Here is a 26,098-nt window from a genome sequence, read left to right on the forward strand (position 1 = left end):
CACACCTGATGATCTCTCATGGCGTAGTAGTGTGCCGCAGCACAGTGTTTGAAAAACACCGGTTCAAACAATAAAAGCTTCAAGTTAAACCAGATTCTATACTTTTTTTATATTGTGAAAAAATTTTTGTTTTTGTTTTTTTTAAAAAGAGCACATTTCTTTATTTTCTCTCCTGAAGCGTCCACATCGGTCTCTTTCCACCTTCCTTTTCATTATTTAATGCCAAACGGGAAAAAAAAAAAAAAACCTTTCCATTATCTTCATGAAAAAAATAAAGAAAAAATAAAGTAAAATTAACCTTCCCATTATCTTTACTTCATTAAAAAAAATATATATACATAAAGTAAAATTAACCTTCCCATTATCTTCATAAAAAAAAAGTAAAATTAACTTTCCCATTATCTTTACTTATTTAAAAAAAAAAAATCCATTTTGTTTTGTTCTTGTTCTAAATATCACCTCACCTGTTGTCCTTATTTTCATGCTTTCCACCGTCTTCCTTCCTCTTTTTGTCCTTCTGTACCTGCAGGCTCATTTGCATATTTACGTTTTAACATATCTGTTTAATTCAAGATATTTCTGTCTACTTATTCGTCACATTGAAGAATAAACCACCACAACATAATCTCCATGTTGTTTCTCATATTTGTCCTGACAGAAAAGAAGAGATGTACTTCCAGTTATTAAAAAAAGCTTAATTTATTGTGCAATAACATTACAGGTCCAGTGAAGTCACGTCGTCGTGGCAACAGAAGAAGCAGTGCAGACGGGTCATGCACAGGCGTCCTCGCTGAAGGAGAAACGGACGAGCAGGTGACGTGTGTGAATGCTGGTTTGGTTCTGATCTGGTTCGGCGTCGGGAAGCAAATAAACAAGTGTAAACAACAGAAAAAGGCTTTTTGATTCAAGTAAACAAAGATTTCCTTCAAGCTCAGCAACGATGAAATGTATGAAGAAAGTCCGTCTGACACGTGGAATGAAAAGCATCGACATCACGTCAAATAAAAACGTAGAAATGGCAGTGAGATCATCCAGGTGATAAAACATGTTTACAATTTCTGTGGCTACAAAAGTAAACGACTTTACAAATCTGTGCTTTACTAAAAATAGACCTCAGAAGTTGCAGTAATTTTCCCACAAGTAAAAAAGTTTCCCAGAGTAACAAGTACTGCGTATAAAAACATGTGGAGGGGGCTGCTGTACAGGGGAGCTGGGAGGAATGGCGGACGGCGAGCGGCGGCGCTAAGAGCTGGAGGAAGTACGGAGGACGTGGAATCTCTTCAGAGTCATCCGGATGAATCCCAGATCACGGTTCAGTCGCTCCAGACGGTTCTCCAAGGCCACCTGGGGGGCGAGGCGGGAATTAAAGGTGAAACAACAGACATTTTCTGCTTCTCTTCATCATCATCATCATCCTCACATGAAAACATGATTCAGGTAAAACGTGGAGAAAACAACTAAAACAAATGTTTCCTTTCTCCAGGATGATCCGTCCTTGATGTGTAATAGTTAATAATAATTAATAATGTGTGAAACAGGATCAACTCTTTACGTTTTATTCGTCTTGTGACGCCAACAAAACAAAATATTACAGAAACAAAGTAACGTAACTAAAACGTCTCGGTCCAACTCCACCCAATCTGATCTGGGAAGAACAAACCAGGGGTGTGAATGGAATGTTTTATTTTACATCATTTAAAATTAATTTTCATACATTTCCTCTTTTTTTTTTTTTTTAAACGCACGCCCACACGTAAAATGTATATATAATATATTTGGCCATTTTAAAAATACATTTCATACAAGAAAATTATATAAAAGCATTTTTAAATATTGATTATAATTAGGGCCCAACCAATATATCGGCCGATACAGGGTCCAGGGTGATATCGGCTATCGGTAAAAAATTGCCTATTTTTTATTGATTTATTTTTGTCATGCTTGTTTCTGAGACTGCCCAGTTAAAAATGTAATTGGGCTACTTATCCAGCAGATGGCGCCCATGTCTGCTGGGTAAGTAGAGGGGGCGGGGCCATCCTTGCTCATGGCTGCCTACCGTGGAAGCCGAGACGGAGCAAACCGGACAGTGAAACAGATCGCAGCTGACCCAAGTAAAGTCATGTCTGCTCACCAGCATTTTATATTTTGTCCCTGGTAAGTTGAAATGTTAAACAAACAGTTATGTTTTCCCTCTTACATGCTCTACAGACTTGTCATTGCGCGCCTCGTGGCCGCGCTGCAGTGAGGAAAGCAGTACTTAGTGTTTAGCCTGGTGAACGTGTGTGAAAGTTGGTGTCTGCGTGTCATTTACACAACTTCTGACTACTTTTTATTATTATTGGTGGTGCAACGGATCATCATTGATCCGCGATCCGTTCGGATCAGTATCTACGGTTCGGCACACACGTGATATGAAAAAAAAAAAAAGAAAGCTGCGTGTAAAATCGTTCCACATAAGTGCAGCGTGGTCATGGCGAGCGGAGGAACTTGAACTTCATGTGTGGGAACAGTTTGGTTTCCCTGTCAGATACGATGAAGAAGGAAAGAGGTCGGCTGATGGAAACAGTGACGGTGTGTCGGCACTGTGGAATAAGAAAACCAGATTTACATGTTTTAAATCGGTGAATAATTCAGACAGTTCATGGTGTCTAACAGGTAGACATGAGTTTAAGAATGAGCTGAGAATGTCGTGTTTTAGCTTTGAGTTTTATTTTTCCATTTTTTTCTGGTAGATGAGTTTATCAGCCATTATATCGGCTCTAAAGTCTTTCTATCGGCATCGGGCCCTAATTATAATACTGATAGATTTATGTTGTAATAAAAATATAAATCAGTTCATTTTTCTCAAATTAATCAAATTTTGCTTTCGGATTTTTTTTTTTTTTACAAATCTTGACTTTGTTTATTAAATATATATTTATTGTTTAAATTATGTTTAAATATTGTGTTTACGTGACCATCACAGCTTCCAGACCATAATAATTCTATAAAATCTGCAACAGATGTAATTCCAGACATCTGCACCTGGAAAATCCAGAATTCCGTATGATGGCGTTATTTTACATGAACATACATGTACATCTCCACATGCGTGTAGTAATCCTGACCGCCTCATCCGATCTCACTCGGCTGCTTTTCCTCCAGATGAAAACACCTGGGATAACAGTTACTTTGATCTAAAACATTACAGGAAACCAGTCCAGATTACTGGTAACCCTTTCCTGTGTCTCTCTGCCGCAGACAGAACTGATCCCGTGTGGCGTGTCGGCGGCGTCTCACCTCGTCCAGGCGGGTCTGCAGAGTCACGCGCCCGCCTGCTCCGGGCATTCGGCTCAAAGCTGCTTCAACCTGCAGAACAAAGACATTCCGGTTCACCGTTTATCTGCAACGTGAAGAAAGCGACCAACATCCTCCTCTAACCCGACCTGGTCCAGACTGGACCCTGATCCAGGTCTTCATCCAGGCCAGATTACCGTGATGGTGGGGGGGGTTAACAAGCTAACTCAGCATCTAGACATGTGGATTAGTTTTAAAACTTGCTTTTAAATCTGTAACTCTGGATCCTCAGTCCAGGTCCTGGAGGGCCCGGGTTCTGCAGGTTCTAGGAGTTTCTCTGCTGCTTGATCTGAATCAGGGAGACTTCTAAAACCTGCAGGACGCCAGTCTGCCCCCCCCGACCCCCCGACCCCCAGCTCTTTCTTCTGCTGTCTTTATATTGCATCTTATTTCTACTTCCTGATTGATCCTGATCGGGTCTGATCGGATCCTGACTGATCCTGATCGGATCCTGATTTGATCCTGATCGGGTCTGATCGGATCCTGACTGATCCTGATCGGATCCTGATTGATCCTGATAGAGTCTGAGTTTCCTGCGGAGCCTCACCTGCAGCTTCTCCTGCGTCAGCTCGTCGAACAGCCTCTCGGCTTCGGGCAGCGACAGCGGTCTGTCCAGGACCGGCAGGGCCACGTCCTCGCAGGAGTCCTGCAGGCGGGGTCCGCTGCAGACCTGCTGCTCCTCCCAGCCCAGCTGGGAGCTGCTGTCCAGCGGTTTCACGCTGCTGGAGGACTCAGGCTCTGGAAGGTCTGCAGGAATATAATCATCTGGTTTTAACAAGCAGGCAGGAAGTGGTTCAGTTCCTCAGGTTCAGGAGAAAAACCTGTTTTCAGGTTTTTAAGTCGTTAAACTTTCCGAACTTGAGAGACGGACCAGAGCTGTTGACACACAACTTGGCAACCAGTTTAAACTGGATCTTTGACACAAAATCGTTTCTTTAGTTTAACGTGTGAAAAGCAGCGAAGACGAGACGTTTCAGGAGATTTCCTGTCGGCACGTCTCTGCATGGAGGCAGAAACATGGACGACACCATGACAACGTCTTCGCTCCGCTCTTTTCACCTGCTTAGAAAAGTACGGTGGCCGACGCGCCTCATACAGAAACAGCTGCATTTAGGAATAGAAATGCAAGCTGGAAACGCTGCATGTAGAGAAGAGCGCTGCAAATCCAAAAACGTAATGCAAAAGAAGAAAAACTCGCTGCAAATACAGCAACAAACTGCCAATACAGGAAAGCGCTGCAGGAGGAAAAACTGCTGCAAAAACAAAACGCTGCAAGTTCAGTCTCACAACAGAAGCGCTCCGGCGAGTTTCTACCTGAGAGACGAACGAAGGGGACGTAAACGGCCATTCTGTAGGAGGTCTGTGTGCAGAAGAACGAGTTGCCACGATGTGGTCTATGTTTGCCACCCGTCTCGTAAAATACAGAATCGTCCTTTAATTGACAAACGTTGCGTCCCTGATTGAACCGATACGGGACGCACTTTGTTCCGTATTTTCATAACTTTCCAACAGCCTACACACGTCGGTCACACACACCAACACTCAATTTAAAAATAATTAATTAATGTGGTGTTAAACTGTTATAACATGACTTCCCTTCAGGTCATGAAGCAGGCAGCAAACAAATTCAGTCCAAAGTTTAAGGATTAAACAACGAGGAGCCGCGTTTCACAGCGAGATTGCGCAGCATCCCAACATGGTCCCACACGGAAAACATGTTATAACAAATCTTTTGATTTTATATAAAATATGCTTAAGTACAGAAACTATTTCATGTTGGCCTCCAGCTACGGCGAGTTTCTCTGCGCTGCCATCGGCCACCGTAGAAAGGCTTTGAAAATCCCAACAACCAGTTTACCCAGTTACTCCGAAAGCTTTGAGGAGGAAATAAAAGCAGATATTATGCTGTAAATGTGATGGAAGCCCAGGAGGGTCTCACCATCTCTGTCTGCTGATGTGAACTGGAGTCTCTTCCTGGGACTGCTGCTGTGGAACGAGTGACGTCTCTGGTCCACTTGTCCGTCCCCCCTGAAACACAAAATGAGATGGAAACATCATTATTTATTCAGTCCTTCCATCAGAGAATTTTCTTCTGCTTTTGTTAGATAGTTCATTTGTTGCAGCAGGGAAACCTCTAAACCCCGCAGGACCCTGTCTAAGAAGACCTGCTCTATGTTTAATCCACAAAACACATTTATTTATCATATTTTAACCATAAAAATGGATCACCATCACTACCATGTTGCTAAGAGACCTCTATTTTCACCTGGACATGATGATGAAGACACTTCCTGTCAGACTTTCCACCAATCAGAGAGCTTAAACTGACGGTAACGTCCAATCAGGAGCAGCCAAAGATCAACAAGTGATGAGAAAAGCAGGAAAATAATGATCCTCTATGGCTGGAATAAAGCCAGGAAGACGTTTGGGATGCAGCTGAGGTGGAGGTGCTGCAGTGAGGACAGCAGGTAGATAGTAGCAGGAAGACGTGTGGAAACTGTGTGTGTGTGTGTGTTTCAGACGTGAGAGAATAATGTGTAGATGAGAAAAGGCTTGGTCACTGCTGATCTATGTGTGTTATTTCTACAAACTTCTGGTTGCTCTTTATGCTGCTTTATCTGTTCATACATTCATTTGACATCATTTTAGCCTCAGAATCTGACAGCTGAGGCTGAAAACATCACGTCTGCGTGGAAACGTCACGTCTGCGTGGAAACGTCACGTCTGCGTGGAAACGTCACGTCTGCGTGGAAACGTCACGTCTGCGTGTGTTAGAGGTAACCCTACTTTAACACACCTACTCAGATCAATGGATCATCATCAGGTAGGCAGTGATGTTAACCTGCATCAGGTGTTCAGGGGTTGGTAGGAACTAAAACATGGAGGGCAGTGGGCCCCGAGGACCTGGATTTAGAAACACTGATAATCAATAGTTTCTGCACCCCCAGAAGAGTCATGTTTTCTGAATCTCCAGGTCTGAAGTGGAAACTTTACAACCTCGCTGATGGAAAAGCTTCCAGCTGAGACCATAAAGCAGCCGCAGCGATGCAGCTCTGCTCACCGTTGCAGCAGGTGTTCCTCTCTCGGCATGAGGTGGCCGAAAGCGGTGGAGTAGTTCTCCGTGGGGCAGCGTTTCGGGCTGGACTTGGCAGACAGGGGCATGAGTAACGTTTCCCTCTTAGCTGGAGGCACAAGGCAGAACAGTACATTACACACAAGATAAGAGTGTTTAGGTGTAAAGTTGCTTCTATGACATCATACCATCATCAAACTCACATAAAGTCTCGTTTCCTGTAAAATGTTGGTTCATGTGGGAATAAGAGGAAGAAGCATCACGCTAAAGGAGAGGATGAACAAACCACTGAGGCTGCTTTCCCTCCCATTCAGACCATTTGGTCTGCTTCCAGGACCAGTTTGGCCCATTTGGAGCAGTGTGAACCGGCTTTTTGGACTGAAAGAAGTGAACTCTGGTCTGGTTTGGTAATGCTGTGAAAGTAGGCGGACAGAAAGGAGGAAGTGATGTCACGTTGTAGAGCGACATGGTGGCTGAAGCTTCTTCATGATAAACTATCATAACCAGAGAAAAGTTTGTATTGGTTTGGTCCGTTCATATTCCGTCCGGTCCGCAGCGGGACGGGTTTGTGCATCAGACCCGTCACTTCCTCACCGCCTCCATCAGCTGTTTAGTAAAAAACCCGTCCAACCTGCATCAGCAAACACGCAGAACCGACAACCTTCTTCAGGCTTTTCTGTGTTGACCCCGCCCACATCACATGTCTGACCACGCCCCCCCCCCCCCCCCCCCCCCCCCCCGGTGTATGGCCACGCCCACATCACGTGTCTAACCACGCCCATAACCTGTGTTGTGTCCAGAACAAGTCGCAACACGTCTCCAACCACGTCCATGAGGACAAATCGTAATTTTGTCCTTGTGAACAAAGTTGCTGCTTAAAGCGCGTTACAAGCTTTACCTGCCGCCTCACCTGCGGCCCGGACCAGACTGGACTGGATTGGACCGGTTCTGGTGAGAACCGCATCAGGTTTAAATACAGAACAGAAGAAGAACAGAAAAGATTTATTGTTGCTCTTCTGTTCATCTGTGGTCTGCGAGGCTAACCCTAACCCCCCCGCCCCCCCCCCCCCATAACCTCACCTCGCCGTCCACTCCAACCCAGTCCCCCCGTCTGAAGCGGCGATACTTACTGGGCGTCGCAGTGGGAATGTTTCTGTGTGCAGGAGGAGGCAGTGAGGAGGATCTGTGTCCTTCTGGAGACAGACTCCTCTGAGCTTTCAGCAGAGCTGCACTCTTCTCTGCTCCGCCGCGACTTTTCGGACCTCCTCGCTCGGCTCTGGCAGACGCGGCGCCGGGTCTGGACGCCTCCCTCTCCGCCTGGAGGAGCTCGGCTCGCTCCTGAATCAGCTCTTTGTGTCTTCGCTCCACGAGCCCGACCGTAGTCTTCTGATGGCTGCACCCTGCAGACACAAAGAACCGACGGGACCTCATCAATCTGTTTTACTCTTCTAGAGCCGCCTGCGTCTCCCATGATGTAAAACATGACGGAAAGTAATCAGATTATTTCCAGGGTTTTTCTGCATGGAGGGAGAGGGGTTCAGCTTATACGAGTTCTGACTCTTCAGTATGGAGAAATGAAACATGTTTTGGACTGCGGTCGTATTGTGTGGATGTTTTCTTGTGCTCTTATTTTTTTTCCAGGTGTGCGCCAGCAAGGACCAATGCGCCGCACGACACCGGCGTTGGACCGCCTGAGGAGACGGGTCAGGACGGGATTGGCTCGCTACTTTTTAAAAGGAAGGAAGAGCAACAGCGTGCCTTGTTGGAGGGTTCAGAGGGACGAAGCGGCGTACCATCCTTTGCGTCGGATTGCGTCAGGATGGCAGAGCGAGAGTGTGTGAATTTTGTGAACCGATTTCGGGGACATTTGTTAAAAGCTGTGAGCAGCCTGTTTGGTTTGAGGGACAGTGGGCAGTGCTGAGTTCAGGGTTCACATCTGTGTTTCTGACACCGGTTGTCAGCAGTAAAGCTCCGCTATGAAGTTTATACAACTGAACAAAAACACCAGAAGAAGAAGTTTTTTGTTTTTTTTCTGTTCTCCACTTCTGCTTCTTTAGGTGCTTTTAATTTGGCGGTTTCTGTGACGTCTTCTTCCTGTTCCTCCTCTTTATCTCTGTTTGTGTGTCAGGTCTACAACCCAACACTGCCCCCCAGTGGTTCCCAGTGGTTCCTAGTGGTTCCCAGTGGTTCCCAGTGGTTTGGTTTCTGTGTCAACTAACGGATAACAAAGCTCCTTAAAAATAGACCAAATTATCTACATAATTAATGCAAAAGATTGCGTGTCTGTCCGTCTGTGTTTGCCTTGGTCTGCACGTCCGTCTGCTTCATGCAGAAATGGACCTTTAGCTTCACACCTGTAACTTACAGGTTGAACGGACAGGATGTGGATATGAACAAATTTAAAGTTAGCTCTGCTGAATAAGGTATTTATGAACTTTTCAGCGGTAACAGGTAACGTGTCGTTATGAAACTACAGCCTGAAACATGAAATCGTATAACGGCACATGACGGCTAAATCGTATAACGATCACATGACGGCCGAATCGTATAACGATCACATGACGGCCGAATCGTGTAACGATCACATGACGGCCGAATCGTGTAACGATCACATGACGGCCGAATCGTGTAACGATCACATGACGGCCGAATCGTGTAACGATCACATGACGGCCGAATCGTGTAACGATCACATGACGGCCGAATCGTATAACGATCACATGACGGCCGAATCGTGTAACGATCACATGACGGCTGAATCGTGTAACGATCACATGACGGCCGAATCGTATAACGATCACATGACGGCTAAATCGTATAACGATCACATGACGGCTAAATCGTATAACGATCACATGACGGCTAAATCGTATAACGATCACATGACGGCTAAATCGTATAACGATCACATGACGGCTACACTCCGCTGTGAAGTTATGTCACATTTCCGAACTTCATCACACACTAATTTTCCATACATGAACTAAATACGGTGAAATTCTGCGTTTTAAATGTTGCAACGTTTTTTTCTGACATTTCATTTAGTCACCGCTTTAAACATCGAGAAGTTCTGATCTCAGACAATCTCCTGAAGAACCTGGATCCATTTTAAGCTGTAATCCGACCCAGAAGGTCCATTCTGCCGATGTAGCGGCAGAGTGGATGGAACAGACCAGACTTCCTCCATGTCCTCGAACCATGATCACAACAACAGGAGACATTACAGGAGCTGCAGCGACACCAAATAAAACCCTCCGCTGTCTGGTTAACCTGTCATTTGGTTGCCGTGGATACGCCTTGTCCACGTGTTTAACTGTGAAATCTAAAAACACAGAACCAAGTTGAACTTTTATCAGCTGGTGTCTCAGACACGTTAAAACCCGGGTATGAAGAGGTCTCTGCAGAGCTTACATGGCGCCCGGGCCTCCGTGGCTTTGGTCTCCTCCAGCTCTATCAGTGCCCTCATCATGGGTGTCAGGGCGGCGGACCCCTCCCTCCGAGCGGCCTCCCGCTGGTCCAGGTGTCTGCTCTGAGGCAGAACCTGCTCGCACTCCGGAGGAGACGGACACCTGCAGACCAGATCAGACAGTCCTTTAAAAGCCCTCTCAGAGATGGATCAAAGACTAAACAGGAGTAGAAACTCCACCTCCAGCTCCCACCAGCCGAAGAGGCGTCCACAGAGCTGCCGGTTCCTGACGACGGATCGGTCAACGAATACGCCGGCCTCTTGTGGACGCCCAACTGGGCGGCTTGAGGGAACTGCGGCTTCCTGCAGCCGTTCAGCTGGTCAGAATGAGACTTCCTGCGCGTGACGTCGGGCTCCGCCTGGCTTTTACTGGGAGACAGCAGCAGGTCTGGGTGGTGGAAGAGCCTGCAGACGGTTCAGGACCAAACAGGCACAAACTGTTAGAGCGATTCATATCAATAAACAGGCAGAAAACTGCAAACTTTAGTCTTTATTCATAATTTTATTTTCCTTTTGAAGTTGCCAGTATTTACGAGAAGAGGACAAAGAAAACATGACAAGAGGCTGCAGATGTTTCCACTTTGTCTGACCATAATCAACAAGAAGAAGAAGGTAATAAATCTTCATAGTGTACACCCATCCGGAGGAGGAGCTTACCCAGCGCCGGAGGGCTGCGTGCTGCTGTGGGAGGCGTATCGGACTCTGGCCTGGTTCTCATGCTCCAGCTGCTTCACCTGAGACTCCAGCTTGGAGACGACTCTGCAGGATGCGCGCGCACGCACGCGCACGCACGCACACACACACACACACACACACACACACACGTAAAGAGCTCGTTTGACATGATGCAACAAGGTATTTCCACTGAACAGCAGCGCAGCGTGCAGCATCGACGGGTAGCGTACTGATCGGTGCAGATCTGTTGCCTGCAGCTCTTTGTTTGTTTTTCCTGGAAATATTCTACATTGATGAACATGAACCGACCAAACTTCACAGGAAAAAGCAACTACGACAGCGACAGTCCGTCACACGAACTTTTATTGGCTGTAGATGTCGAGTATGCTGCATGACATTACTCTTCATCAACATCTGGGCAGAACGTTTATGCTGCGTGTTAAGATGAGAAGCGAACTCGACATCAATGCAACGATCCAAACATGAGGAACAGCATCAGATCCTGACTGCAGAGAGACCTCCAGTCCTGATTCTCCATGACTGCAGAGAATAAACGCAGATCATCATCATCATCTGCAGAGCCCCCATGTGGAGGGAAAAATGGCTTGATGCAGCTGAATAAGGAAAGCAGTGAGAAGAAATGAGGGTCTGGTAGAAAAGTGATGCTGAGCAGAAGGAAGGAAGTGCTGCAGGAGGACAAGGCGGACGATCTGGGAGGCTTTTTGCTGACCAAACGGAGGTCTGACTGAAACAACACAGAGAAACCACCTCCGACCTCCATAAGTCTCCGGTATGAAGCTGAAAAGCATCAGACCTGATTAAAAAGACTAATAAAAAAAAAAACTGATATGGGTCATTGGAGCAATTTCATTGCTGTAAACCCGTGTTTTTCAACCTTTATTGAGCCAAGGCACACTTATTTTTACTGAAAAATCACAAGGCACACCACAAACCAAAAGTTTTTTTTAAAGTCCATTAATATAAAGTCCATCAAGTCAAAGCCTCTTAAATAGAAATCAGATTAACAAAGGATTTTTATTATCTTTCACCGGGGCCTGTTTGGATGAACACAGAGCTGCTTTTTTAGACCAATCAGGTGAAAGTGGGTAATTTCTCACAGCACAGTGGTTGAAAAACACTGCTGTAAAGAATGAAATTCCTTACATGTAAACATGTTTATTGTTGTACACATGTTTATTTCTGCTGTAAACATGTTTATTTCTGCTGTGAAGTTGGTCTTTTTAACATGGGAGTCTATGGGGATTTGCTCTGTTTTGCAGCCCCTAGTGGATGAAGGGGGAACTGCAGTTTTATGTACTTCCACATAGGCTTCACTTTCAACCGCTGGAGGTTGCCGCTTGGCTGATACACACATATCTGTCAAGTAGCCCGTTTTGGCCGTGAAACTCTGCCATTTTTTACCCATCTTTCCAGAACCCTTTCCTGTAAATCTCCTGGATTATGATATGAGGACTGTAATGACTGTCGAATGAGGAGGAAAAGAAAACGTCATGAGACAAATCTCCGCTCCTGTGAAGAATAAACATGGAGCAACCAAATAGCTTCCTTTACTCGGATTGGAAAGGGTCTTTACTCTGTGGAACTCACCGCCACTGCAGGTCAGACAGGCTTCATCCCTGTCCGGTTTCTTACCCAGCTACTTTCACTGACACTTTACCCAGAAGGACTTTGCTTTTATTGTTTGCTGTGTTTTTATTGTTTAACTATTATAATCTTGTTCAGCAGCAGTTGTCAGAAAGTGCTTGGCTGGAAACGGAGCGCTCACCTCTTCAGCTCAGAAATGTGATCGTTGGCATCGACCAGCTTGTTCTCCGCCGACACCAGGTTGTTCTGCAAAACAAACACAAGACTCTTATTCCGTCTCGCCGGTGACATGAAGAGAGACTCCGAGGAGAGCTCTTACCTTCACGGCTTCATGGTCCTTCATCAGAGAGTCGTATTCTCCCAGCAGCTGAACAGAACAAAGACAACGACGGGTTAGAACCATGAAGATCAGCGTCAGACGAACCAGCTGTTTCTGAGTCTCCTGCTTGGACAGAAACTGTTCCTGAGGAATTTTCTGATGACTGATACTGAAGTCGATGCTGATTAGATGAATCTGATCGGTGCTTCTGCTGAAAGAGCCGCAGGTTAAACAGGAGTTCCTGAACGACGGCAAACTGACTCACATCCTGCAGCATCTTGTACTCCCTCTCTCTCCTCGCCTCCTTCTCGTCTGCCTCCCTGCAGGCTTTCTGCGCCGCCTCCTCCAGCTGCCGTACGCGGCTCTTTAGACGAGCTGCCAGGGCGTCCTTCTCTTTGCCTGAGCGTTTGCTTTCCTCCAGTCGCTGCTGTAGGGACTTGACGGTGGCGCCCGCCACGGCGTACCTCTCCGGCCACTCAGCCTGGAGACGACACACAGCATCACAACGTTTTCATGTCAGAAAGACGTGACGTCATTAAATAAACGACGCAGCTTTTCCTCCTGCGTGACGTAAACAACAAGGAAAATCATTTCAGGATACCAGTTTTTTCTCCAGAGAGCTGTTTGCTGCCTCCAGCTCCTGGATGTGACTCGTAGCGTCGGCGAGAGCTTTTTCCAGATGTTTACATCTGCAGATAAACAAAAACAAATAAATTACACAGACAAATTAAATCAGCAGCTCCCTTCATTCCTCTAACTCCTTGTCAAACTCTGCACATCGTGATCTGTTCCCATCAAGGTTTTATTTTACACACATCATCTTTACCTGAAACAAACTGGTCACGTGACCCCAGATAAATCTCCAGAACGTGTTTCTGCTACACCTGAGCGATACGTTTCTGTGTGGACAGGTGTGAAAACCACCTGATGAGAGCGAAACGTAGGAGATAGACGGACAGAAACGCAGCGACTGGCTTTGCATCTCAGCTTGAACTTCTCTGGATGAGCTGCAGCTTGGCTAAATGATCCCAAACAGCTTCTGTTGACGTCTTTTACCTCTGCAGGTCTGCGTTTGATCACATCTGGGTGCGACCTGCAGAGTTTTTCTGCTGTTGTGCCAAAAGCAAAGCAACGGATAAAAGCCAAACAGCGGCGTTTTCCGGAGCTTTTAACAACGTTTCACTGAGAAGGGACTCAGCGAAAATGTTTTAATGCTGCAGAACTTTTTTATTTTAACTCTGTAGAATCCCATCTAGTAGTTTCTTCCTGAAATGAATAAAATGAGGACAAACCTTTCTGCTAGCGTCTGATTGCTCCTCTCTAAATCCTCGGGCAGATCTCGGAGTCGGAGTTTCTCTCGCAGGATTTGGATCTCAGACTCGTAATAAGCTTTCAGGTCTGCAACATGTCGAGAGTGTTTCTCCCTCAGGTTCTGCCTCAGCCTGGAAACAGGGAAGGAAAACTACTCCGTGTGAAGACGCATCAGTGGGACACACAGTTTTAAGTTTTCTATTGGTTTTCTCCTTCATTTGCTACAAACAGACAACAACCTTTTCCATTGTAAAGGATAAATTCCAGACATCACAGACAGTTAGTAAGGAAGAAACTTCATGTCTTATCAGCTGACTCGGACACCAGCTCCTGGCTGGGCAAACATCATGGCCGGTGGACTCACAGAGAAAGGACGACAGGATCCTCTAGTGATGAGGTTTTCTCCAGGCGTGGACCTACTGCAGCTCGCTGAGGAGCAGGCTGATGCTTCAGGGTGCTGGTGTGGGTGTTACTCCCCTCCTCTTCGCTGGCTAAGGGGGCCCCTGCACGACCGGCTGCGTGACAAGGCTGGTTCTTGTCCTGGGAGGTGAACTTGACTGACTGGGACACGTTTTCCCACAAGCCTTGTACCTTTGTGGGAAAATGTCCGACAGCAGAGACACTGGAGGAATCAGAGATGTAGTCTGTATCTCCAGGGTTGGGGCTGCACTCCACCATGCTGTCGGGGGTCACGGGGGTCCTGACTCTGGGGTAGAGGACGGGCTGGGCGGCGAACGAGGGGCTGCTGAAGTGAGAGGGGGAAGTAAACCCAGAGGTGCGATCGGACCGCATGTTGGCTGCCGGGTCCAGACTCAGCACCTGGAGCAGAGTTAGAGGTTAATGACCCGACCTGCTCGCCAGCTGACAGACGACTTGCGAGTCATGTGACATACCTGCGGCGACAAAGGGCTGGAAGTCGCAGAACGTTCCCAGTCGGGTTGTTTACAGTCCTTCTGCTTGTTCTGATAGATCTCTCTGAGAGACAGTTGGGGCTCCTGAGACGGAGTCTGTCAGAGACGAGAGGTGAGACGTCTGGACAGGTTCTTTTCATCTTTCACTCCCAGTCTCATAAAGATGTCTGACTACACATCACCTCATCAGTTCACCAACATCATATTACTCACAAGACTCACGGACGCTTCTTGCAGGAGGAGGTAAGCGCCGCTGTCGAAGCTGTCCGGGAGGGGCCGATAAAGTTCACACTCGTTCAGACGCCAGTAGGTGAGGCCTAAGAGACAGAAGACTTTCTGTCAGCAAACCTCACACTTCTTTATGTCTCTGTATGTTTGGATCGAAGAACCCTAAAGTCTGTTTCACACACAAGATATCCACTCACTGTCCACTTAACCAGCTCCTGTTCCACCACATCATGATGAGGTGAAACGGGAGATTCTCATCATGAAGAGGTGGAACGGGAGATTCTCATCATGAAGAGGTGGAACGGGAGATTCTCATCATGAAGAGGTGGAACGGGAGATTCTCATGGTGATGAGGTGGAACGGGAGATTCTCATCATGATGAGGTGGAACGGGAGATTCTCATCACGATGAGGTGGAACGGGAGATTCTCACGGTGATGAGGTGGAACGGGAGATTCTCATCATGATGAGGTGGAACGGGAGATTCTCACGGTGATGAGGTGGAACGGGAGATTCTCATCATGATGAGGTGGAACGGGAGATTCTCACGGTGATGAGGTGGATTGGGAGATTCTCATGGTGATGAGGTGGAACGGGAGATTCTCATGGTGATGAGGTGGAACGGGAGATTCTCATCATGATGAGGTGGAACGGGAGATTCTCATGGTGATGAGGTGGAACGGGAGATTCTCATCATGAAGAGGTGGAACGGGAGATTCTCATGGTGATGAGGTGGAACGGGAGATTCTCATCATGATGAGGTGGAACGGGAGATTCTCATGGTGATGAGGTGGAACGGGAGATTCTCATCATGAAGAGGTGGAACGGGAGATTCTCATGGTGATGAGGTGGAACGGGAGATTCTCATCATGATGAGGTGGAACGGGAGATTCTCATGGTGATGAGGTGGAACGGGAGATTCTCATGGTGATGAGGTGGAACGGGAGATTCTCATCATGATGAGGTGGAACGGGAGATTCTCATCATGATGAGGTGGAACGGGAGATTCTCATCATGATGTGGTGGAACGGGAGATTCTCATCATGATGAGGTGGAACGGGAGATTCTCATGGTGATGAGGTGGAACGGGAGATTCTCATCATGATGAGGTGGAACGGGAGATTCTCATGGTGATGAGGTGGAACGGGAGATTCTCATCATGATGAGGTGGAACGGGAGATTCTCATCATGAAGAGGTGGAACGGGAGATTCTCATGGTGATGAGGTGGAACGGGAGATTCTCATCATGATGAGGTGGAACGGGAGATTCTCATCATGATGAGGTGGAACGGGAGATTCTCATGGTGATGAGGTGGAACGGGAGATTCTCATCACGATGAGGTGGAACGGGAGATTCTCATCATGATGAGGTGGAAGGGGAGATTCTCATCATGATGAGGTGGAACGGGAGATTCTCACGGTGATGAGGTGGAACGGGAGATTCTCACGGTGATGAGGTGGAACGGGAGATTCTCATCACGATGAGGTGGAACGGGAGATTCTCATCATGATGAGGTGGAACGGGAGATTCTCATCACGATGAGGTGGAACGGGAGATTCTCACGGTGATGAGGTGGAACGGGAGATTCTCATCATGATGAGGTGGAACGGGAGATTCTCACGGTGATGAGGTGGAACGGGAGATTCTCATCATGATGAGGTGGAACGGGAGATTCTCACGGTGATGAGGTGGAACGGGAGATTCTCATCACGATGAGGTGGAACGGGAGATTCTCATCACGATGAGGTGGAACGGGAGATTCTCATGGTGATGAGGTGGAACAGGAGATTCTCATCACGATGAGGTGGAATGGGAGATTCTCATGGTGATGTGGTGGAACGGGAGATTCTCATGGTGATGAGGTGGAACGGGAGATTCTCATGGTGATGAGGTGGAACAGGAGATTCTCATCACGATGAGGTGGAACGGGAGATTCTCATCATGATGAGGTGGAAGGGGAGATTCTCATGGTGATGTGGTGGAACGGGAGATTCTCATGGTGATGAGGTGGAACGGGAGATTCTCATGGTGATGAGGTGGAACGGGAGATTCTCATCACGATGAGGTGGAACGGGAGATTCTCATCATGATGAGGTGGAAGGGGAGATTCTCATCATGATGAGGTGGAACGGGAGATTCTCACGGTGATGAGGTGGAACGGGAGATTCTCATGGTGATGAGGTGGAACGGGAGATTCTCATGGTGATGAGGTGGAACGGGAGATTCTCATCATGATGAGGTGGAACGGGAGATTCTCATGGTGATGAGGTGGAACGGGAGATTCTCATCATGAAGAGGTGGAACGGGAGATTCTCATGGTGATGAGGTGGAACGGGAGATTCTCATCATGATGAGGTGGAACGGGAGATTCTCATGGTGATGAGGTGGAACGGGAGATTCTCATCATGAAGAGGTGGAACGGGAGATTCTCATGGTGATGAGGTGGAACGGGAGATTCTCATCATGATGAGGTGGAACGGGAGATTCTCATGGTGATGAGGTGGAACGGGAGATTCTCATGGTGATGAGGTGGAACGGGAGATTCTCATCATGATGAGGTGGAACGGGAGATTCTCATCATGATGAGGTGGAACGGGAGATTCTCATCATGATGTGGTGGAACGGGAGATTCTCATCATGATGAGGTGGAACGGGAGATTCTCATGGTGATGAGGTGGAACGGGAGATTCTCATCATGATGAGGTGGAACGGGAGATTCTCATGGTGATGAGGTGGAACGGGAGATTCTCATCATGATGAGGTGGAACGGGAGATTCTCATCATGAAGAGGTGGAACGGGAGATTCTCATGGTGATGAGGTGGAACGGGAGATTCTCATGGTGATGAGGTGGAACGGGAGATTCTCATCATGATGAGGTGGAACGGGAGATTCTCATGGTGATGAGGTGGAACGGGAGATTCTCATGGTGATGAGGTGGAACGGGAGATTCTCATCATGATGAGGTGGAACGGGAGATTCTCACGGTGATGAGGTGGAACGGGAGATTCTCATCACGATGAGGTGGAACGGGAGATTCTCACGGTGATGAGGTGGAACGGGAGATTCTCATCACGATGAGGTGGAACGGGAGATTCTCATCACGATGAGGTGGAACGGGAGATTCTCACGGTGATGAGGTGGAACGGGAGATTCTCATCATGATGAGGTGGAACGGGAGATTCTCACGGTGATGAGGTGGAACGGGAGATTCTCATCATGATGAGGTGGAACGGGAGATTCTCACGGTGATGAGGTGGAACGGGAGATTCTCATGGTGATGAGGTGGAACGGGAGATTCTCATCACGATGAGGTGGAACGGGAGATTCTCATCATGATGAGGTGGAAGGGGAGATTCTCATCATGATGAGGTGGAACGGGAGATTCTCACGGTGATGAGGTGGAACGGGAGATTCTCATCATGAAGAGGTGGAACGGGAGATTCTCATGGTGATGAGGTGGAACGGGAGATTCTCATCATGATGAGGTGGAACGGGAGATTCTCATCACGATGAGGTGGAACGGGAGATTCTCACGGTGATGAGGTGGAACGGGAGATTCTCATCATGATGAGGTGGAACGGGAGATTCTCATCATGATGAGGTGGAACGGGAGATTCTCATCATGATGAGGTGGAACGGGAGATTCTCACGGTGATGAGGTGGATTGGGAGATTCTCATGGTGATGAGGTGGAACGGGAGATTCTCATGGTGATGAGGTGGAACGGGAGATTCTCATCATGATGAGGTGGAACGGGAGATTCTCATGGTGATGAGGTGGAACGGGAGATTCTCATCATGAAGAGGTGGAACGGGAGATTCTCATGGTGATGAGGTGGAACGGGAGATTCTCATCATGATGAGGTGGAACGGGAGATTCTCATGGTGATGAGGTGGAACGGGAGATTCTCATCATGAAGAGGTGGAACGGGAGATTCTCATGGTGATGAGGTGGAACGGGAGATTCTCATCATGATGAGGTGGAACGGGAGATTCTCATGGTGATGAGGTGGAACGGGAGATTCTCATCATGAAGAGGTGGAACAGGAGATTCTCATCACGATGAGGTGGAATGGGAGATTCTCATGGTGATGTGGTGGAACGGGAGATTCTCATGGTGATGAGGTGGAACGGGAGATTCTCATGGTGATGAGGTGGAACAGGAGATTCTCATCACGATGAGGTGGAACGGGAGATTCTCATCATGATGAGGTGGAAGGGGAGATTCTCATGGTGATGTGGTGGAACGGGAGATTCTCATGGTGATGAGGTGGAACGGGAGATTCTCATGGTGATGAGGTGGAACGGGAGATTCTCATCACGATGAGGTGGAACGGGAGATTCTCATCATGATGAGGTGGAAGGGGAGATTCTCATCATGATGAGGTGGAACGGGAGATTCTCACGGTGATGAGGTGGAACGGGAGATTCTCATGGTGATGAGGTGGAACGGGAGATTCTCATGGTGATGAGGTGGAACGGGAGATTCTCATCATGATGAGGTGGAACGGGAGATTCTCATGGTGATGAGGTGGAACGGGAGATTCTCATCATGAAGAGGTGGAACGGGAGATTCTCATGGTGATGAGGTGGAACGGGAGATTCTCATCATGATGAGGTGGAACGGGAGATTCTCATGGTGATGAGGTGGAACGGGAGATTCTCATCATGAAGAGGTGGAACGGGAGATTCTCATGGTGATGAGGTGGAACGGGAGATTCTCATCATGATGAGGTGGAACGGGAGATTCTCATGGTGATGAGGTGGAACGGGAGATTCTCATGGTGATGAGGTGGAACGGGAGATTCTCATCATGATGAGGTGGAACGGGAGATTCTCATCATGATGAGGTGGAACGGGAGATTCTCATCATGATGTGGTGGAACGGGAGATTCTCATCATGATGAGGTGGAACGGGAGATTCTCATGGTGATGAGGTGGAACGGGAGATTCTCATCATGATGAGGTGGAACGGGAGATTCTCATGGTGATGAGGTGGAACGGGAGATTCTCATCATGATGAGGTGGAACGGGAGATTCTCATCATGAAGAGGTGGAACGGGAGATTCTCATGGTGATGAGGTGGAACGGGAGATTCTCATGGTGATGAGGTGGAACGGGAGATTCTCATCATGATGAGGTGGAACGGGAGATTCTCATGGTGATGAGGTGGAACGGGAGATTCTCATGGTGATGAGGTGGAACGGGAGATTCTCATCATGATGAGGTGGAACGGGAGATTCTCACGGTGATGAGGTGGAACGGGAGATTCTCATCACGATGAGGTGGAACGGGAGATTCTCACGGTGATGAGGTGGAACGGGAGATTCTCATCACGATGAGGTGGAACGGGAGATTCTCATCACGATGAGGTGGAACGGGAGATTCTCACGGTGATGAGGTGGAACGGGAGATTCTCATCATGATGAGGTGGAACGGGAGATTCTCACGGTGATGAGGTGGAACGGGAGATTCTCATCATGATGAGGTGGAACGGGAGATTCTCACGGTGATGAGGTGGAACGGGAGATTCTCACGGTGATGAGGTGGAACGGGAGATTCTCATCACGATGAGGTGGAACGGGAGATTCTCATCACGATGAGGTGGAACGGGAGATTCTCATGGTGATGAGGTGGAACAGGAGATTCTCATCACGATGAGGTGGAATGGGAGATTCTCATGGTGATGTGGTGGAACGGGAGATTCTCATGGTGATGAGGTGGAACGGGAGATTCTCATGGTGATGAGGTGGAACAGGAGATTCTCATCACGATGAGGTGGAACGGGAGATTCTCATCATGATGAGGTGGAAGGGGAGATTCTCATGGTGATGTGGTGGAACGGGAGATTCTCATGGTGATGAGGTGGAACGGGAGATTCTCATGGTGATGAGGTGGAACAGGAGATTCTCATCACGATGAGGTGGAACGGGAGATTCTCATCATGATGAGGTGGAAGGGGAGATTCTCATCATGATGAGGTGGAACGGGAGATTCTCACGGTGATGAGGTGGAACGGGAGATTCTCATCATGATGAGGTGGAAGGGGAGATTCTCATGGTGATGTGGTGGAACGGGAGATTCTCATGGTGATGAGGTGGAACGGGAGATTCTCATGGTGATGAGGTGGAACAGGAGATTCTCATCACGATGAGGTGGAACGGGAGATTCTCATCATGATGAGGTGGAAGGGGAGATTCTCATCATGATGAGGTGGAAGGGGAGATTCTCATGGTGATGTGGATCAACTGTGTGATGTTTTATGTCAACATGGAGCAAAATCTTTTCAACAGGGGACAGTTCCTAGTTGAGAATGAAAAAGTGGGTCCAACCCGGTACTAGAGGGTGAACCTGATCAAGTGGACGGTGAGTGGATGTTATAATTAAATAGTCCTTATAGTCAGTATAACACTGAAGGGTTTAAATTCACCACAGTAACAGTGTAGTTATCTGTCAGCACTGACTGTCTCTGAATACTTCATCTGTAATAAAACAGAAACACGGGTTTCTGGGTTTTACTTCCTTCCAGTCCTTGTAGCTCTGGGTCAGTAAATCGTTACCTGATGCCTCAGACATCAGACTGTCGCTCCTCTTCAGGGGGACAGAATTGGACGACGGCCCAGCCGGTCGATGCTGAAACCCAATACAGATGAGTAGATTAGACTCGGTAGCAGCAGTAATGCAATCAGGACGACCTCAAGAGACAAATTTTACCCAAACAAAAGCACTGATGGGACATCCGCAGCTCTCAGTCTGTCAGTACACTGTGACGTACCTGGTCCAGGGAGTCCGTGCTCTCCGGTGGGGTTTGTCTGGGGGGTTTGCGGCCAGGAAGATGATCCTGGTCCTCGGGGATTTGAGGTGAAGCTTGTCCTGCTTTGCTCTTCTTGTGCTTGAGTTTCTGCCTCTGGGCCCAGGAGGTCAGCTGCTGGCTGCTGCTGTAAACACCAGGTTGGGTAAGGAAGGGGTTTACAGTAGTGTGAATATATAGTTTAAAATATCAGACACCAGTGATTCGACCCGAATGAAGCCTGACGCAGCCTTTTCAGCATTTACAGCATCATATACAAAAATCTTACAGTAAGTGATTGGAGCATATGTTGACATGTTACCATCTTGTGCAGAGCTGGGCTGCAGTCCTGCAAGGTTTAGATGTTTATCTACCCAAACACACCAGATTTACAGCCAACCGGGTTCTGCTCAGCTCTCATTTCAGTCAGTTGTCAAAACTAAAGCCACCATAATTATTGGTTAGTTGCACTGATTAATTTCATAATAAATGTAATTGTTTATCTTTTGAAGTTTTGCTGCTGTAACTTCAGCTGCTTTTCTGTGGAGAGGTGGAGCTGAGAGGGGCTGTGAGCGTCATGGTGGATAATTGACATCTGGCGATCTCAGACCTACCTGTCGCTAAGAGCTAACCCGGAGCTAACCAGCTAATGGAGGTAAGCCGGCTAATAACAAGTCACATTGTTAACCGGCTAAAAACCGCAGTTGTTCTACGTTCTTACTTGAAGCGGGAGATCTGGTACCCATCAATCAAAAGGACACGCCCATAATTATGCTAAATTTTGATATGAAATTACTTTTAAACGGGCGAGTTAGAAACAAATTTCCTTCCCCGCACAGTTGTCAAGAAGGTAAACCTGACCTATTAAACCTAAAATGTTTTTGTACCATGCTGTAAACATGTTTATTTCTGCTGTAAACATGTTTATTCCTGCTGTAAACATGTTTATTTCTGCTGTAAACATGTTTATTCCTGCTGTAAACATGTTTATTCCTGCTGTAAACATGTTTATTTCTGCTGTAAACATGTTTATTTCTGCTGTGAAGTTGGTCTTTTTAACATGGGAGTCTATGGAGAGTCTTCGCTCTGTTTTGGAGCCCCTAGTGGATGAAGGGGGAACTGCAACTGTTGACACTTTCACGTGGATGACACTTTCTACCACCAGAGGTCGCCGCTTGATTTTACTACAAGCTGCAAAGCTCATTGAGGGTTGTTGAATGGGATGCGTATCATCTTACCCCTCTTTGTTTTTCAGACAGAGATGAAACTTTGAGCTGGAGGCTATCGATGGTTATTTAGGAACAGCTGCATGCTGGTGACATAAGCTACAGTTTACATACCATCCAGTTAATCAACTAATCGCCAAACTAACTGGCGGCCAGTTTATTATCAAAATGAGCGTTTGTGGCAGCTGTGGCAGAAACGGAAACGTAAAGCTTGCAGGACTGCAGCAGAACTTCTCTCTCACTGACATGGCCGCTTCAGATTCCTCTCATAGCTGCTGTTTGTTTCTGCAGGAGTTTGTTTTCATGAGAATGGCTGTATGCTAACAGCAAATCGCACACACACGTGAATCAGGTTTCCATTTGTGGCTTGAAGTGAATAAATCAGACAGTAACGCAGCTTTAGGTGTGTGCTGAAGATCTCGGACATACCCAGGAGTTTTCTGCTGGTACGCTGACGGATCATTCACTTCAACAGTAGTCTGATTGGAAAGATGCTGCTGGCGACCAATCACAGCTGTGTCTGCATCCTCCTGGAGGTTGCTGCTCCACTGACGCTTCTCTCCGTCCTGACGGTCCTCTACATGTCTTCCTGGAGACTCAGCCAGCTCCAGGCCGGTTTCCCAAGCTGACAGGGTGCCATACCCACTGCTGAGCACTGTGGTCGCCCGCTCCTCGCCCTGGTTGTTGGCCTCTGATCTGGGAAGTGGAGGGGAAGGGGAGCTAAAAGGCGCTGCCAGGCTGTCATTGTCACTTGGCACATTTTTGTGAGCTTTGCAGCCACCGGGGATCAGCGGGAAGATATAGTCCTTTGTGTCTGTTGTACTTTTGGTCAGCGGCGTTGGCGAGAACTCTGTGTGTGGTTGGACGCTGGTCTGACGGTTCTGGAGTTGAACCAAAGCCTTAATTTCATCCTGAATCAGCTGAGAAAAATGAAACAATTATCTGACAGGGAAAACAAACACATCTAGCCTGCACATGCTGACCTGCATTACCTGTATTTGGCACTGGTATTGTTCTTGCTGAGCGAGTATTTGCTCCTGGTATTGCTTTTCAACCAGCTGGAACAGGTGCAACCATCGACCCTGTTGCAGAAAAACAAGATGTCAATCAGCTGGAGCAGAGGCAGATTTGGTTTCCATTAACTTACACAGTTCAAAGACGACCAGATGGTGCAGGGAGGCTGCAAAGCTGCATCTGTAAGCCTTACACGGATTTTAGACAAACACATCCTACCAGCCAAACAAGGTGTTTATTTCAGCAAGACAAACCACATTCTGCATGTTTTACACCAAATGTTAAACTCCGCGGCCTGAAGTTCACGTCTGTAATCCAGCGACGACATTTGAAGTTTTATGAAAACAGATATATGACCAAAAAGGCTCCAAACTGGTCCCATAAACCAGGGGCCGCTGTCCGTCTGGTTTTAGATGCTTCCTGCTGCAGCGCTTGTATCAGACTAATGGATCAACATGTGAGAGCAGAACTTGACAAGCTGCTGAGGAGAGTTATTTATGTTGGAACGGGAAACATCTAAAACCTGCAGGACTGCCGCCTTCAGGGACTGTGGCTGTAAACTACCAGAGGACTGTAAAGATCAGGTCGGCGTTCCATCAGGTCGGCGTTCCATCAGGTCGGCGTTCCATCAGGTCAACGTTCCATCAGGTCGGCGTTCCATCAGGTCGGCGTTCCATCAGGTCAACGTTCCATCAGGTCAACGTTCCATCAGGTCAACGTTCCATCAGGTCGGCGTTCCATCAGGTCGGCGTTCCATCAGGTCAACGTTCCATCAGGTCAACGTTCCATCAGGTCGGCGTTCCATCAGGTCGGCGTTCCATCAGGTCGGCGTTCCATCAGGTCGGTTTTGAGGAAACCAGATTTAATGCCAGATGTTCATGTTTCTTTATTTCCAGTGTTCCAGGAGTATATATGAGTCAAACAGCATCTCGCCAGATGTTTTGCTGCTTCATTAAGAAATTTTCAAAAGCATTTCCAGAGAGAAGCCTCTAAAGTCCAGGTCCTGGTTCAGGTCCTTGTCCAGGTCCAGATCCAGTAGCCTACTCATCCATTTCCTCTGAGAGAAATGCTCATATTTGGTGCTAAAACCTGTCCCCTGTCCAGTCAGGAGTGAACATTTCAAATCTTCCTGAGTGACCAGAACCAGAAGGCCTGACCGGTTTCCTGCTCAGCATGTAGATAATCTCATCGATCGGGTCACACTATCAGCTGTGCAAATGCAAGAACATGCAGCTGAACTACATCATTATTCAGACATTAACGTGTCCCACATTCACCTGAGATGCTGAATTATTTACAAGAATTTCATTGAGACAGAGACAGACAGGTCTGAGACAGACAGGTCAGAGACAGACTGGTCTGAGACAGACTGACTCTTCCTGCTTCGGATCTCCCTCTCTTTGATCCTTTTTCCTTCTTTTTTGATAGTGATGGCTTTTCTGATTCTGACTCTGACACGTGAGTGTTTTTCCTTTCAGGATGTTTTATGACGGATTTTCTTCAACCCTGCCGGGAGTGACCATTCTGATGTTTTAGTTTCCTGCATCTCTTTGGGTAGTTAGTGTTATTTTATGGGTTTGTTTTGTTGCTTTGTTATGTTCGTGAATTGTGTTTCTTTTGTGTTGATCCTAAAAGGATCAAAAGGGGGGAATGTGGTGGAATTATGCGTATAGTGTAGTTTTAATATGTTACTCATTTATTAAGTTTCTTTTAAGTAGTACAAGATATATATTCTGCATAGTTAGAGTAGTTCAGTAAGCCTGCTTTGGTAGATTCATGCATAAAACTAAGTGTTCTGTTCAAGGCCTGTTTCAGCTTTGACTGTTGTTATCTCCAAGCTAGCAGTTGTTTTGACTAGTGCTGCCAGGCAAAGGTTGTTTGTGTATGCTTAAAGAACACTGTAGCACACTGAGCAGGGGCAGAGCTCTCGAGACCTCTCGCCCGCAACATCTGTACATGCCCAATAAATTGAACAGAAAACAGTTGATTTATAGATTTATTTCTCATCGGATAAATTCCACAACAGGCTGCAACGATTCGTCGACAATGAAAATTCATCAACGCAAAATTTTATTGTCGACGCGTAGTGTTCTAAACGGCCGCAACGGCTTTGCTGATAAAACGCTGCGCCAGGCAACTTAACGC

General features: G+C 47.2%; 1 protein-coding gene across 3 annotated transcripts in view; it reads right to left on the minus strand.

Moving 5' to 3' along the window:
- Positions 1 to 809: 809 nt before the first annotated feature.
- mphosph9 (M-phase phosphoprotein 9) overlaps positions 810 to 26,098 on the minus strand; it is a 31,080-nt gene continuing 5,791 nt past the window's right edge. The window contains exons 4-24 of one of the 3 annotated variants that reach the window (XM_079256482.1): positions 23,932 to 24,021; positions 23,369 to 23,859; positions 21,699 to 21,858; positions 21,484 to 21,556; positions 14,910 to 15,013; positions 14,679 to 14,792; positions 14,150 to 14,604; positions 13,767 to 13,916; positions 13,076 to 13,163; positions 12,740 to 12,955; positions 12,475 to 12,522; positions 12,337 to 12,401; positions 10,533 to 10,634; positions 10,056 to 10,280; positions 9,821 to 9,978; positions 7,540 to 7,809; positions 6,398 to 6,518; positions 5,276 to 5,364; positions 3,884 to 4,083; positions 3,280 to 3,348; positions 810 to 1,344 (exon numbers count right to left, since the gene is read on the minus strand). In XM_079256482.1, the coding sequence (XP_079112608.1) occupies positions 1,243 to 1,344; positions 3,280 to 3,348; positions 3,884 to 4,083; positions 5,276 to 5,364; positions 6,398 to 6,518; positions 7,540 to 7,809; positions 9,821 to 9,978; positions 10,056 to 10,280; positions 10,533 to 10,634; positions 12,337 to 12,401; positions 12,475 to 12,522; positions 12,740 to 12,955; positions 13,076 to 13,163; positions 13,767 to 13,916; positions 14,150 to 14,604; positions 14,679 to 14,792; positions 14,910 to 15,013; positions 21,484 to 21,556; positions 21,699 to 21,858; positions 23,369 to 23,859; positions 23,932 to 24,021 (3,390 nt within the window). In that variant the 3' untranslated portion in view covers positions 810 to 1,242. Of the gene's footprint in view, positions 1,345 to 3,279; positions 3,349 to 3,883; positions 4,084 to 5,275; positions 5,365 to 6,397; positions 6,519 to 7,539; positions 7,810 to 9,820; positions 9,979 to 10,055; positions 10,281 to 10,532; positions 10,635 to 12,336; positions 12,402 to 12,474; positions 12,523 to 12,739; positions 12,956 to 13,075; positions 13,164 to 13,766; positions 13,917 to 14,149; positions 14,605 to 14,678; positions 14,793 to 14,909; positions 15,014 to 21,483; positions 21,557 to 21,698; positions 21,862 to 23,368; positions 23,860 to 23,931; positions 24,022 to 26,098 lie in introns of all 3 variants that reach the window. The other 2 variants (XM_079256483.1, XM_079256481.1) reach the window with 2 other exon arrangements.

This window comes from Telmatherina bonti, assembly GCF_933228915.1.
Source record: "Telmatherina bonti genome assembly, chromosome: 17".
Taxonomy (NCBI): Eukaryota; Metazoa; Chordata; class Actinopteri; order Atheriniformes; family Telmatherinidae; genus Telmatherina; species Telmatherina bonti.